The following is a 15,138-nucleotide window of genomic DNA, read 5'->3' on the forward strand; positions in this document are numbered from 1 at the left end:
TTCTTTGGGGGAGGGGACGTTGCCACCTGCTTTGAAGCGGGCGGTGGTTTGCCCCCTCCTGAAGAAGCCCTCCCTGGATTCCACTGTGTTGAACAACTATTGGCCAGTCTCCAACATCCCGTTTCTGGGCAAGGTAATTGAGCGGGTGGTGGCGGCCCAACTCCAGAGGGTCTTGGATGAAGTAGATTATCTGAATCCTTTTCAATCTGGTTTCAGGCCGGGCTTTGGGACGGAAACTGCCTTGGTCACCTTGGTGGATGACCTACGCCGGGGACTGGACAGGGGGAGTGCGTCCCTGTTGGTCCTGCTGGACCTCTCGGCGGCTTTCGATACCATCGACCATGGTATCCTTCTGGGCCGATTGGCCGAGCTGGGAGTTGGAGGCACTGTTTTGCGGTGGTTCCGCTCCTACTTGGAAGGTCGGTCCCAGATGGTGGTGCTGGGGGATGCCTGTTCGACACCCTGGCCTTTGAGGTGCGGGGTGCCGCAGGGTTCAATTCTGTCCCCCATGCTATTTAATATCTACATGAAACCACTGGGAGAGGTCATCCAGGGCTTTGGAGTGGGGTGTCATCAATACGCTGATGACACCCAGCTTTATCTCTCCTTTCCTCCAGACTCCAGGGTGGCGGTTGAGGGCCTGGAGCGCTGTCTGGAAGCAGTGAGGATCTGGATGGGGGCTAACAAACTGAAATTAAATCCGGATAAGACAGAGGCTCTCCTGGTTTGGAAATCCTCGATGCAGGTGCTGGATTATCGGCTTGCTCTGAATGGGGTTGCACTCCCTCTGAAGGAGCAGGTCCGCAGCTTGGGGGTCCACCTGGACTCGCAGCTGCTCCTGGATTTCCAGGTAGCAGCTGTGGCTAGGGGGGCCTTCGCTCAGCTTCGGCTGGTGCGCCAGCTGCGTCCGTACTTGGATCGTGCAGACCTGGCCACGGTGATCCATGCTACGGTGACATCGAGGTTAGACTATTGTAACGCGCTTTATGTGGGGCTGCCCCTGAAGACGGTTCGGAAACTGCAATTAGTGCAGAATGCGGCGGCCCGTGTGGTCACTGGAGCTAGGCGATTTGACTCTGTCAGCCCGCTTCTCCGGGGGCTACATTGGCTGCCCATTCGTTTCCGGGCCCAATTCAAGGTGCTGGTTTTGACCTTTAAAGCCCTATACTGCTCTGGGCCAGGCTATCTTAGAGATCGCCTACTCCCGTACAATCCGACTCGTCCTCTCAGGTCATCAGAGAAGGCCTTTTTACAAGTGCCGCCGCCTAAAGAGGTACATGGGGCGGCGGCAAGAAATAGGGCCTTCTCAGTAGTGGCACCAACGTTGTGGAACTCCCTTCCCCTTGACTTGAGAATGGCTCCCTCGCTGGAGACTTTTCGGCGAGGCCTGAAGACCTTGCTGTTTAACCAAGCCTTCTGACTTCATGGCCTTTTTAACATCTTTTATACATCTTTTAGTTGCTTTTTACAGGCTTGATTCCTCTAAGTACTGCTGTTTTATGCTCTTTTATTCTGACTTTTATCTGACTACTGTTTTTATGGGTTCTGCTAATGTGTTTTTTAATGTGTTTTTATCTGTGTGAAATTATGTTTTAATCTGTTTTATATGTTGTTAGCCGCCCTGGGTCCCTTTGGGGAGAAGGGCGGGATAGAAATAAAGTTTTTTTTTATTATTATTATTATTATTATAACATCATATTTCCCTAATAATTGCTTGCCTACAGTTTTGGTTGGTTTTCATAGTCAAAGTAATGATGAACTCTGTAGGAAGTTGAGCCATTTGAGCCTTTCCTAAACTGTTACACAAACTCCATTCAGGCCAGATTGTAGCAGTCCTGTTCATGTCCTTCAGGAAGCCCAATGAAAGTCATTGACCACAAAGCACTGATGGTGGGATGGGATTGGCTCTCCCCGGTCCATGCCAGTTTGATACCAGCCAAGTTGGATAGTTGCCTGTTCAATAAAGGTATGTGGATGGAAGAGGAGGATTTGGACAAAGTTTAGATGTAGTAGTAGTTGGCAACCTTCAGTCTCGAGAGACTATGGTATGGTGGTTGACTCTGAGTGGTGGTTCTGGAACAGCGTCTAGTGTGGCTGAAAAGGCCAATTCAGGAGTGACAATCCCTTCCACACTGGGAGCAAGTGCAGACTGTCCCTGGTCTGTCTCCCTGGCTATGGGCCTTCCTTCTTTGCCTCTTAGCCTCAGACTGTTGGCCAAGTGTCTCTTCAAACTGGGAAACAGGCTGCACAGCCTGCCTCCAAGCGGGCCACTCAGAGGCCAGGGTTTCCCACCTGTTGAGGTCCACTCCTAAGGCCTTCAGATCCCTCTTGCAGATGTCCTTGTAACGCAGCTGTGGTCTACCTGTAGGGTGCTTTCCTTGCACGAGTTCTTCATAGAGGAGATCCTTTGGGATCCGGCCATCATCCATTCTCACGACATGACTGAGCCAACGCAGCCATCTCTGTTTCAGCAGTGCATACATGCTAGGGATTCCAGCTCGTTCCAGGACTGTGTTGTTTGGAACTTTAGATGAAGCAGATACTTATGGCCTAACGCTATCCTTTGCGAGTGTGCAGGGGTGCTGACTCAGTGGCCACGTATCCTGTGTGCTAGCAGAGAACCAGGCAAGCCAGAAGAGGTAAGCTGAAAAATTGTTTATTTACCTTGGGCAGAAGATTTGGTCTAGAGCAAGGGTCTCCAAACTTTTTGGCCAGAGGGCCACATCAAATATCTAGCGTGGTGTGGAGGACAAGAAAAAAAAATTAAATATAAAATTTAAATAAATAAATCAGAGATGGAACTTAGATGAGTGAATAAATGAATGAATGGGCTCATTCATTCAAGCTCTCTGGCCCTCAGAACACCCTCCAGACACAATCAGAGCACAGTTCTGGTCATGTTCAGTTGAGTGAGCCAGAGGCTTTCAGGGGACAAGAGATTGGCTGCGGGCTGGAAAGAGGCTCGCTGCGGGCCGCATCTGGCTCCTGGGCCGGGGTTTGGAGACCCCTGGTCTAGAGGGTAGAGTCATTGTTAAGCCCGAAGACAATATCTGAAGGTCGCCAGTCCAAGAACACTGAAATCTTCCATGTGCGGCAAGACTTTAAAGCTGATGTGTTGAGCTGAGTGGGAGACAAGATGCCAGCTGCAGCTTTTTCTCAGTTTTGGAGACCACATGGCCAAAATGAAGACCAGACAGAAAAAGATCCACTTGGAAAGTAGTGTGTTCTTGAAAGATAGAACTTCTTTGTTTATTGTAAAAGACCCCTTGAGGTTTAGAGAAAGCCTCTCTGGAGGCTGCCTGATCCCTTATGGCTGCGGTTCTCAAACTCTCAAGGAGTTTGAGGACCACAGAAAGTCCTTGCAGGGGAGGGGGCGAGGCAGCTGGTGTGGGGGGAAGGCAGCAATGTGATCCCCAGCAACTTTCCCAACACTCAGTTTTAGTAGATGTCTTCTGTTTCTGGTGTTATGTGAGAGTGTAAAGAGCATCTCTCTATCCACTCTATCCTTCCCGTGCATAATTTTGTATGTCTCCGTCATGTCCCCCCTCAGGCGTCTCTTTTCTAGGCTGAAGAGGCCCAAACACCATAGCCTTTCCTCCTAAGGAAGGTGCCCCAGCCCAGTAATCATCTTAGTTGCTCTCTTTTGCACCTTTTCCAGTTCCACTATTTCCTTTTTGAGATGCCTTACCATCATGGTGTGGCCTTACCATCGATTTGTACAACAGCATTACAATATTAGCCATTTTGTTCTCAATACCTTTTCTAATGATGGTTGGCAACCTTCAGTCTCGAAAGACTATGGTATAAGCCTACAGCACCTGGTATTCCCAGGCGGTCTCCCATCCAAGTACTAACCAGGCCTGACCCTGCTTAGCTTAGGTGTGGCCTTACCATGCTTATCCCCTATTCCACCCTTGATTTGCCCCCATTGCCAGCTAACACCAGCTGATGGCCATTCTGCTGAGTGCAGCTGGTGGCGTAAGATTTGTAGGGTCTTACACCACTGGCAACTCCACAGAATGGCAGAGGCGTTGCCATGGTAGTGGCTGGCAGGATATTCTGGTGGTTCTTGTGGTTTCTCAGTGTATTCCATGGCTAGTATTGGGCTGTTTGTTATTTTAAAAGATACATCCTGCCTTTCTCCTCCAATGTGAAGTTGTTCAGGGCAGGTAACAACATAAAGATAAACCAGTGTCAAAATACGATGACCAAAACAGCAGCATAAAATGCATTGAAATAGGCCATGTGTAAAAACCAGAGGAAGACCTTTTGCCTATACACCCCCAAAAATGCACTGTGAATTTTTTGCAGACCAATCTGCAGCAAGGTCTGTAGAACCTAAAAGCCAGTCCTGTAGATTCCTAAACTGCAGGGGGGGGGGGACTGTTGTCCCTACATAGCCTTTTGTTCACCAGAGGTGATGTCTTGAACTATTTTCCATTAGTCCCTTGGCTCCGAAATGTTTTAGCACTGGGACCCACTTTTTCAAATGACACTTTATTGGAACCCGCATAGTTTTACAAGACTTTAAAAAAAGGTGATCTAGAAAGAATTACATTTTTTTTTATTTATGTACAAGTAATATTCTATTTATTTATTTTTTTTTAAACTCAATCCATTTCTCATAATGATTGCAGCCCTAATGAATAGCCTCAAGGCTTGAAGGGCTTAATTATGTTACCCAACCTTCATCTCACTATATTTAGACAAACTTGCAAACTACAGGAACTCAGCTGTTTGCAGGGCAGTTAACTCTCTGATTTTTGACTAGCCTAAGGACTTGACACAATTAGTTATCTGACCTTTCCGTCACCCGTGTTTTCTTCAGAGGCTCTGAGGGACCACCAGAAATTGGGTCACAACCTACCAAGTGGGTCCTGACCCACAGTTTGAGAAGCACTGCCATAGAACAATCTGCACAGTGGCTCCGCATTCCCTTTTTTGCCTATACAGCAGTGTTTCTGAAACCGTGGGTTGGGACCTACTAGGTGGGCCGCGAGCCAATTTCAGGTGGGTCCCCATTCATTTCAATATTTTATTTTTAATATATTAGACTTGATGTTACCATGCTATGTGACTGCATTTGGGGAAATATTACAGACCTGTACTTTTAACAAGCTACTATGCTTGTAACAATGACAGTTAATGGGACGTACTCCTTTGCAGCCTAGGATTGTTAAAAATTTTCCTGCTTGATGATGTCACTTCCGGTCATGACATCACTTCCGGTGGGTCCTGACAGATTCTCATTCTAAACAGTGGGTCCCAGTGCTAAATGTGAGAGAACCACTGCTATATAGTATTTTGGCCTGACAAACCATCCTTTTGGGAAAAGTAGCTTCCCTTTATACATAGGCTCTGAAAGCGCACTGCTCTAGTGTCAAGCACCACTGCCCTCTGGTGGTGAAACCTCATTCCTTAACCGTGGAAACAGTCTCAAGCTGCCTTCACAGGGACAAACCTGAAGGTCATTTTCATATTAATTATTTTGTACATTTCTATATTGAGGAGCCAAAGGAGGGCTGCCAAGACATCAGGAGAAGAGCTTGTCCAAATACTGGCCTTTTCCAGCAAAACAAAAGTGCAGATGAGGAAAACCGCAAGAGACCTGCCAGGAATATTGGTGGCAAATGTTACATTGGCTTCTATAAGAGCCAAGCCCAGAAGACCCCAAAAGGAAACTGGGCACATGAGAAACTAGAGAAAACCATTTCGGTTTGATAGCAGAAGCCTGTGGAAGTTGTTGAGGCTGTAGAATGGTTGGCAACCTTCAGTCTCAAAAGACTGTCGTAGAAGCCTACAGCACCCGGTATTCCCAGGCGGTCTCCCATCCAAGTACTAACCAGTCCTGACCCTGCTTAGCTTTCGAGATCAGACAAGATCAGGTATCTGCAGGGTAACAGTTGCTGCAGAATGTAGCATCCTGAACAGTCAGTCCCACGGGCTAAAAAGAGGAGACACTTTGCACGCAATCTGAGCACCACCTTCTTTTTCCCCAACGATCTCAGCCTTCATGCACTGCACTTTCCCAATGAGTTGTAAGCAATAAGTAGCGGAATTATTGGCAGAGATTTGCTGTGTGTGGCTCTTTTCCGTAGAGAGAACACAACCAAGCCGTGACTCTCACACTTCTGGATTATCTTGTTGCTTCCTATTAAGCTGACTGTTTAAACCTTTGCTGCCTATTAGGCATGTTAAGATGTGAGGATTAATTCTGTTCTTTCTCTTTGTGTGGTGCATTTATTTGTGTTTCTCCTATCCAATGGCATTCCTAGAGGAGGCGCAAAGCACTAAGCTTTTCACGGAGCCTCACCATGGCGTGCAAGCAGCCCCCCCCCCTTTGGAGCCATGCCGGGCATCGGGAGCAAAACAGTGTACACCTCTGTTTTGGTGTAGGGGAGGAGGGGGGCTGCTTGCACGCCGTGGTGAGGCTCCGTGGAAAGCTTAGTGCTTTGCACCCTGTCTAGCTAGGCCACTGCTCCTACCTCACAAGGAGCAGACACACGCATCCCCATAGTCCATATCACTTGGGGCTGATACGTGGTAAGCAAGTCACATAGACGAGCTGGATCAACCTGAGCCGTTTCCACACTTGGCCTCGTGCTTGTTCAAGAAATAAATGCAAATGACGGCTCCTTCCTTCTCCGATATTTTTTCCAGTGATCACAGCACAGTCAACAAAAAGTCCCATCACTTGACTCGCCGAGACACTCATTCCTTCCAGGACTCTGGAAGCAGTTTCAAGCTGCCTCCGTTCAGAAGATGGGTGATAGTGTCCTAGTGTTTCGACTGCCCCAAATGTGAACAAAAGGTGGGTCTACTGATGAGGAAACAACTGAAAAGTGGAGGAGCCCAGAAGATGCCAGGCCTCAGTCTCCTCCTCAGTCTCACATCTCTGCTTTGCACCATTGAGAACGGTGAGTACCTTTGAGAACTTTTGTTCTCCTGCTTTCATTGTCCTTGGAATGGTTGAAAGGCTTGTGGAAATGAATGGCCGATTGTGGGTGTGCTTCTTGATCTGAAGTGCTCTGGAATCAATGGGTGATTCTGCCTTAGGCAGGGCCATGGAGGTTCTTGATGCCCTTCTACTCCTTTAAATACTGGGATGCCACAGGATGGCTTGTACATGAAGTGGCAGTGCTGCATTTACCTCTGAGCAGCACAGCACACATTGCAACCATGTGAAGCAGTGCTCCAATGGTCCCTTCTCCATTGCAAAGCAACTTTAGCTGGGGGCAAGCATTTGACTGTATACCAGATGAGGTACATGGCCTCCAGGATATCTCAGCTACATTTTCCCATGTTGTTGGTGCTGACATGCATCACAGCAGCTACCTCCTCCCCAGCACTCTCCAGCAGCCTATTTAGATGAGATATGTTATCTGCAACCTTTGCACCAGGCAGGCAAGTCACCATGTGGTCATCATAAACCCCCCTCTCTACGTTCCTGACAATCTAATTACCCACTACAAAAAGTCCCCGACCCCCTCCCACCAAGGAATATCCTTAGTGCGACTGGATATGGGCCCGTTCCCTGAGGAAGGATTCCCCCTGGGGGATCGTTTCTCTCTTCTCCTGAATGATGTCCTCCAGCCCTGAGACTTCTTAACCGGCAGCTGAGGAGCTGCCCGCCTGAGGTCTCCCCGTGGTCTCTCTCTTCATGCCTGTGCTTCTCCAAGTCCGCAACCAAGGCTTCAAGGGAAGAAACTTGTTCCCCAAGTCCCTGGAGCTCCTTGCACCGAGGGGACACCCATGACAGACTGATGGAGGAAAAGTCCATTTTGGAGTTTGTGGGAAATTATTCCTGGAGTATGCTTCCCTTCTTCTCTCAAAGACGCTTTGTAGGAGAGAAGAAGGATTTAAGGCCTGCCAGATTAGGACTGTTCCTTCTGGCTCAGTTGTGTACACTGTCAATGGCTTTCCAAGGTGTCCAGCAGAAGGAGGGCTTTTCCAGTCCTGCTACCCAAGATCCATTTTAACCAGACATGCAAGGGCTTGACCATGGACTTTATGCATGCAAAACATGTGATCTGTCACTGGCTACATAAATGTAAAAATGTGCTTGCTTTCATTCTAGGGATGCCCTCCAAAGGCTGGTCCATGCACGTCCCCTCGGAGGTAACTGGTGAAATTGGCAAGACAGCAGCCTTGCCCTGTACGTTCACACACCCACACAAAACGTACGACAGGACGCTGACAGCCATTTGGCGGGTGAAGGAGCCTTACAACGGGACAGTCATTTTCAAGTGCGTTACTCATGGCTCCAGTGACCTCTGCAAAACCACCATCGGCTCAAACAACCGATACAAGCTCTTGGGGAATCCGAGGCAGAACAATCTCTCACTCCAAATTGACAACCTGGTTTGGAGTGACAGCAACAGATATTTCTGCCGAGTGGAGTTCTCTGGGGATTCGCACGACAAGTATGAGAGCAGGATGGGGATCAGGCTTCACCTTATAGGTGAGAGAACTTTGCATGTGAATCCAGTGAAGTGTCTGGAGTGCTTGGAAATGGCACAAACCTGGCCTTGATCTGGTCAGAGAAAACCAGTCTTTCAAGACACATCTGCTGCAGCATTCTTAAGAAGGCCTCATTTAATTATCTTCCCTGAGCCAGGTGCTTAAGAGATGCTAAGAACTAGAAAACCAATCAGAAAAATAGCAGCCTTGCCCGCTCCTGTGCCATGAACATCAGCCCGTTCAGCAGAAATCAGTTGGCGACACTTCACAGCACGGAGATCAACATCATCATGGTGTTTGTCTCCCTTTTATTTCTGCACATAAGCTGCACAGTAGCAGGGGCTGATTAAAAAGTTGACAACCTTCAGGAGCTCCCTGCCATCAAGGCTGATTGCCCCTTTAAGTTTTTCAGAGGAGTCTGAGGGAGAAAGCAGGTGCTATCTTTTCAGCATGGCCTGAGGCACTTCTTGCTCTCTAAACAACAGCAAACATTTTCTGCCTTCTGGCAAATGGTGACACCCTCAGATGTGCAGCATTTTAGCACAAGTACCTTGGATAGCCCCTCCCCATACTGTGGAGAGTATTATACAGCAAAGAGTAAACTGTGCTGGCTAATGCCCATGTCATCACCAACCCTCATTTCCCCTAAAATCCTTGAAACTGTTCTCAATATTTAAATTTTTTTTAATGGTTGGGAGGGAGCTGGAAGCGTAAATGACAATTAACAGCCAACCTTATTAACTTGACATCATGATACAAGTGCAATATGGCTCACACATGTGCTGCTTAAAAACAAAACAAAAACTCAGCCAGACACTGCATTTGACTCCAGAGGGTGGGGGCAACTCCTGCTCCCTGGGGCTGAAATGACATTTCAGAGTCCTACAGTGCTATCCTGTGCATGTCTACCCAGAATCCAGCCCCACTTTATTCAATTGGGCTTCCTCCCAGGACCATTCTTATAGGATTGCAAGCTTTAACCTTCCTTGCAGGCTGTCTGGGGGGAGGTAAATCACCACCAGAATTGTGAGGGCTGGCTAGATCTTCTTCTTTGCTAGAGCAGTTTTGTCATTTGCTCTTCTGACCTCCTTGGCTATTGGGCTCCATTCCGAGGCAACAGGCTCAGCCAGCTTCCTCCTCTGACCAGAGGACAGGCACGGCCAGCTGATCCATGAGGCCACCTGATGCAGGGTGCATCCACAGCAGATTGCAAGGAGTCCAAGGGGGCAGTGGACTTGGGATGCCTTTCACCTTTCAGTCTGCTGCCGTTGCCTTCCTCCAACCTGCCACTAGTGCAAGACACTACCATCTGTTTCCCACTTGCTCAAGCGAGAAGCAGACCATTCCCTTCCTTACCCTGCTCCTCAAGCACTACCATCAAACGCAGAAGTACAGAACTTCTGGTTTCACTGACTGGGAGAATGAGCGCATGGTGTCCTTGTACATGAAACCAGAAGTTCTGCATTTTTGTATTTGGTGGCAGGGCACAAGGCACATGGTAAGGGCTCGGAAGTTAAGCAGGGCCAGGCCTGGTTAGTACTTGGATGGGAGACCGCCTGGGAATACTGGGTGCTGTAGGCTTATACCATAGTCTTTCGAGACTGAAGGTTGCCAACCAGAGCCAGTGGACCTGAAACAGCATCAAGTGGCATTCTGGGTAACACCACCCCTGAGGACATTTCTCCACCCCCTTGTCGCAACAGCTGCCTTCGATCTTCAGGTCGCCCTTACCTCCCAGGCTCCACCACCTTAGGTCTCTGGGTCTGAGACTCAGAAGACACAGCACTGGGCAAATAAGCCCTGGGCTGATACAGTGTTGGGACTCCTGCTATTCACCCACAGCCAGGACCACAGCATTGCATAGACCAGTGGTTCCCAAACATTTTAGAGGCTGCTGCCTGATTTATAAATGCCAAGGGGTGTGGCTGTAATGGTGATTGGACATCAGTGCTCCCCCCCCCCAGCAGCTTGTTTAACCCTTAATACATGTAGCTTAATCTGCCCTGTCAATTTCATGACCCAAAAAATTTCCTTTGGTAATTCTCAGGTGGTTCTTCTTGGGAGGAATCCTAGTATTCATTCTAACTTCTTTTCCAAAATGTCAGTGCCAGCACTCCTTGGGCAAGTGGCAGGTTGGTTCATTCCTGGCTGAAACACTAGGAAGCTTCTTTTGCAGGCAGATTTTCCAGGGGATCATTTTTATGCGAGCAGTACTTTATGATATCTCTATGTGAAGCGACCCTGATTCATCTGAAAAAGGACAGGGAAGTAATGACAAATACTAGATATGCCATGTGAATTGCAAACTAATATTGTCTTCCTTTTGCTTTTACGGTGGTTTATATACCGCAACTTCGGCAGCTTCCCCAAGGATAGTGAACATCTCTGTCCTGACCCGCCAAGACCACTCCTTCTACGCAAAGTGCACAGCTGAAGGGGAGCCACTCCCCACCTTGACGTGGACTGGTCCTCCGGCCAGCAACATGTCCTCAGTCCTGAGCTCAAGCCACCAGATAACCAAGGAGCTCCAGCGCTTGACTCATGATGGCAAATATATTTGCACAGCTATAAACAGCCTTGGAAGAGCGGAAGGGACTGTATACTTCTATAAATTCAAAGCCGGGAGCGGTTCGTGGATCCTGGTCCTCTTATTTGTGGCCTTAGGAATTAAATTCCTGGGACTGGTGGCGATATTAGGGGTTGGTGCTTTCTGGAAGGGAGGTAGGTACCATTCACTCAGAAACCAGCGAAGACCATAAAAGTCCTATAAGCATCAGAAGCACATCTCGTAGTCAGGCCATTGGACTGGCTACTCTGACTGGCTGCATCTCTCCAGCGTTTCAGACACAAATGTTCTAGCCCAGGGATGAACTCTGGGACATTCTGTATATAAAACATGACCTCTAACCGCTAAGCTAGAGCCCCTCTCAGCCTCAGTTGCCAGTCAGTTAAAGAGGAAGATTAGTGACCTGTCTAACAAAAATATGCCTGTATATAGCTGGGCTGGAGCCCATTCCTCTTATATTGTAGTTTTCCACATGCACAAAATATTGAGATGGAGGTGCATTAAAACTTATGAGTCCTCACCTACTGTTTAGGCAGTGGCTGTGGCCCAGAGTAATTTTAGCCAGGTTTGGCTGGTGTGCCAACTGCATCCATTTCTGTCTTAGGTAGACCTGGCCATGATGACCCATGGCTTAGTCACCCTGCAAAGTGCCCTCTGTAGGACTGCCCTTGAAGACTATTCGGTAATTTCAACCGGTACAAAAAGCAGCTGCTCAGCTATTGATTGGTGCAAAGTGGTTTAATCATGTCTTGTCATTGTTGTTTCAGCTTCATGGGTACCAGTTTGTTTACAGGCATGATTCAAGGTGCTGGTTTTCACCTTCAAAGCTATGCATGGCTTAGTGCCAAGGTGGTCTTTTGGACCACCTTCCTCCAAAAAAAAAATTAACCTGTCCAGGTGGAAAGGCTTTCTTGCATGACCCACTTTCCTCTGAAATTTGGTTGGTGATGATGCATGAGAGGACCCTCTCAGTGGTGTCCCCCAAACTGTGGTATTCCCTGCCCTCTGGTATATTTCTCACTAGCCAGTGTTCCAACGGCTATTGAAGAGCAAGCTATTGAAACAAGTGGTTCCTGAACTCACTTTACTCTTATAACGTTTAGTGTGCTGCTACCTCTGACTGCATTTTTATGTTGCTTGTATTTTGTATTGCTATTGGAAGCCACCTGAGTCCCTCAAAGGACAATCAGTATAAATGTTGCAATGATAATAATACAGCCCAGAAAACAGCATGAAATAGTGAGAACTGGGCCTTTACCAACTGAAAGCCCACCCATGCTGCCACCTGATGCGGGCTGCACCAGTGGCAAATTGTGAGGGGGTGGTAGCAGGGTCAGCCCCAGGAGTAGCAGGGCCCAATGCAGGGCATTCCCAGTGCCACCACCCTCTCCATGCAGGGGGCACGCACCAAACAGCCATGGCTACTGCCGTCACAGCAAGAAGAGCTCTAGTGCTACAAGTGAAGCCTGGCACCCGGAAATAGTTGGTACTGATGTGATTACTGCCAACTGCTCCTGGGAGGCCCATTTCAAGCCATTTGGAATTAGGAGCAGGTAGGAGCCAGCCTGTTTGGAAGTAAGAGTAGGGTGGGCGAAATATGCAGGTACACCACTCGGCCTGCCATCAGTCCACCCAAGGAGAACCTGGCTGCGGGAGTGGGGGATCTGCTTCCCACGGCTCCACAAAGCACAGGGCTTAATCTGGAGACATCAAGCACATTGGCTTAAAGTAGACTGAGAATGGCAGATTTGGCATGCAAAATCCTGCCACCACTGCCTCACTCCACCCTGCCATCAGTGCAAGCCCCAATGAGTTGCTTCCCACCTCTGGCGGGAGAAGCAGATTGTTCCTCTTTCCATGTTCTCTGTGCACTGCCATGAAAACTCACAGTCTCACACTCCCAGATTTCACAACAGCTCACAAGTAGCACAGTAAGGGTTCGGGTGGTATTTTTTTGTTTGTTTTAGGTAGACCTAAGACAGCGTCAGGCAGTGTTCTAGGTCCTGCTGCTTTGCCTCTTAAGGAGTTGGGCTTTTGCTATTTGTCAGTGTTTGCTCACTTGAAACCTCACGATGGTACAGTGAAAAAAAACTAACAGATCTCTCTGCTTGTTTTCATCTCTCCGCATTACAGACAGCATTACAGCCCCAACCAGCTTCTCACGGTAAGCAACTCTCCCATCTCTGCTTTTAAGTTAAAAAATAAGCTTGTTTCTAGCCTGGACTGTCAAGATAGGCTTCAACAGTATTCTTGGTGTTTCTGGGATGGGAGTGGAGAGACTTGGGGAGACTGGTGCTTAGGGCTGGTGCTTCAATGCTTGATGTGCAAGCCTCCTTGGCAGGCTGACTTTCCACATGCAGGGAATTTCTTTCATTGAGAGCACTGCGGCATACAACCTGCCACTTGCACCCACCCCGCTACGTGACACGCAAAATCTACACTATATGCTATTTCTGTGTTTGGAAATTAGACTAAAGTTCAGGGTAAGAGCGGGATTTGAACTCGGCTCCGAAGCATAACATTAGCCACTGAACCACGCAGTCTCAACCTATAAGTCTATCACAAGAACTTGTGATGAAACACCGGAAACATGTGTGCTGGAGTAGGAAATCATGGGAGAAAGGAGGCGTTGCAAGTGAAAGCATTACTCTCCCACCTGTTCCCACCCAAACAAAACACATTGACATACACACCCTGCATCGAAGGACTTCTGATTTCTGAACTCCTTTCTGCAGGACTGAATTATACTTTTGTAATTATGCTGAATGTCTTCTGCGTTAATGCAGGGCTGGCTTCCATCTGCTCACTTGCCTCCATTATTGCTGCTATTTCTTCCACTCTCTGGCTTGGAAAAGAAAGAGCATGATGGAGTGGAAGAGGAAGCATGGAAGAGAGAATGGTGGGCTAAAGTGGTTCTTCTCTTCCACACTTCCTCTTCTGCTCTGTTCTCCCCCCCCCCCCGCTTTTCCACTTCAGAGAGTGGGAGGAGCTGAGACTGGCACATCAGCAGGGAAGGCATTTGGCCTGCCCTGTCAGTTGTCAGGAGTTATTGAGTTGATCTGCTTGAGCGACATGCCATCTTTTGTGCCCAAAGGATATTTCAGAATCTGGTTTGAGCAAAGCCCTTAGAGGAATAAGCAAGCTAATTTAATCAAAACGCAAGAAGGGCAATCGGTTTGTGGGGTTGAGGCAGGCAGTGGCATAGCACCCAACGAAACACCATTTTACAGTCTCCCCATAGGTTGTCTGTGGGACTTCTACCGAGGGGGTTAGCAACGCACAGTGCCACGGAGTGCAGACGGATCAGCACCGTTGCTGTCTAGCTTGGGAAGAGCTGAGGCAGCCCTTCCTGCTAAGGGCCCCAATAGAAATAAGGAAGAACCTTGAAAGTTCACAGTGGAAACTGCTGAGCATCTGCAGGGACTCAGCCCTCCAGAGCTTTATTTCAGGAATGAGTAACACATGACACAGGCCCTCGGTGAACAGAAGCTGATGGAAAAAATACTTCTGGGAGGGCAACTGGCTGCCTTCAGCCTAAGTCAGCGGCAAAGGCCGGAATTAGTGGATTCCTCAGATCTATCTTTAACCCGGTTTTCCAACCAAAAAATGTCTCATGAAGTGGCTCACACCCATCTAAAATTCAGATCACAAGCACTGAAAAAAATGACCAAAAAGGAGATATGCTGCCTTTCAACTTACAGATTAGAAACTTACAAACTGAAAAGACACAGAAAGGAGTTCTGGAGGGAGGCAGTAAGTTCAAGAGTGGCCCTTGAACAAAAAACAAAAAAGGCAACGGTTTATTATTAGAAAGCATTCCACCCCACCTTTCCACCATGAGCTGGGAGATACATTCTGTTCTGTTCTCCATAACTGGCACTAACGTTGTTGACACTCTGGTTGGCAGGCAACAATCCCAGGAATCTGCATACGAAAACTTCAGTCGCAGGATCCAATCCATCAGCCAAAGTCTACCGCAATAAATCAATGGCAACACAGAGTTAAAGATCCTGAACTATATGGTGATCTCCAGCTTTGTCCAATGAAACACAGGTCCATCATCAGGCAGAGACATTTTGATGCAGAACAACAGAGATGGGCAAAATCAGCAG

General features: G+C 48.1%; 1 protein-coding gene and 1 pseudogene across 1 annotated transcript; one reads left to right on the plus strand and one right to left on the minus strand.

The window, feature by feature from the left end:
* Window positions 1-5,794: 5,794 nt before the first annotated feature.
* Window positions 5,795-5,914, minus strand: LOC136642979 (5S ribosomal RNA; annotated as a pseudogene).
* Window positions 5,915-8,079: 2,165 nt separating this feature from the next.
* Window positions 8,080-13,194, plus strand: SIGLEC15 (sialic acid binding Ig like lectin 15). The gene is made up of 3 exons (XM_066617842.1): window positions 8,080-8,461; window positions 10,822-11,181; window positions 13,160-13,194. The coding sequence occupies exons 1-3, from the start codon at window positions 8,080-8,082 to the stop codon at window positions 13,192-13,194; spliced, it is 777 nt and encodes a 258-aa protein (XP_066473939.1).
* The last annotated feature ends 1,944 nt before the right edge of the window (window positions 13,195-15,138 follow it).

This window comes from Tiliqua scincoides, chromosome 2 (assembly GCF_035046505.1).
Source record: "Tiliqua scincoides isolate rTilSci1 chromosome 2, rTilSci1.hap2, whole genome shotgun sequence".
Taxonomy (NCBI): Eukaryota; Metazoa; Chordata; class Lepidosauria; order Squamata; family Scincidae; genus Tiliqua; species Tiliqua scincoides.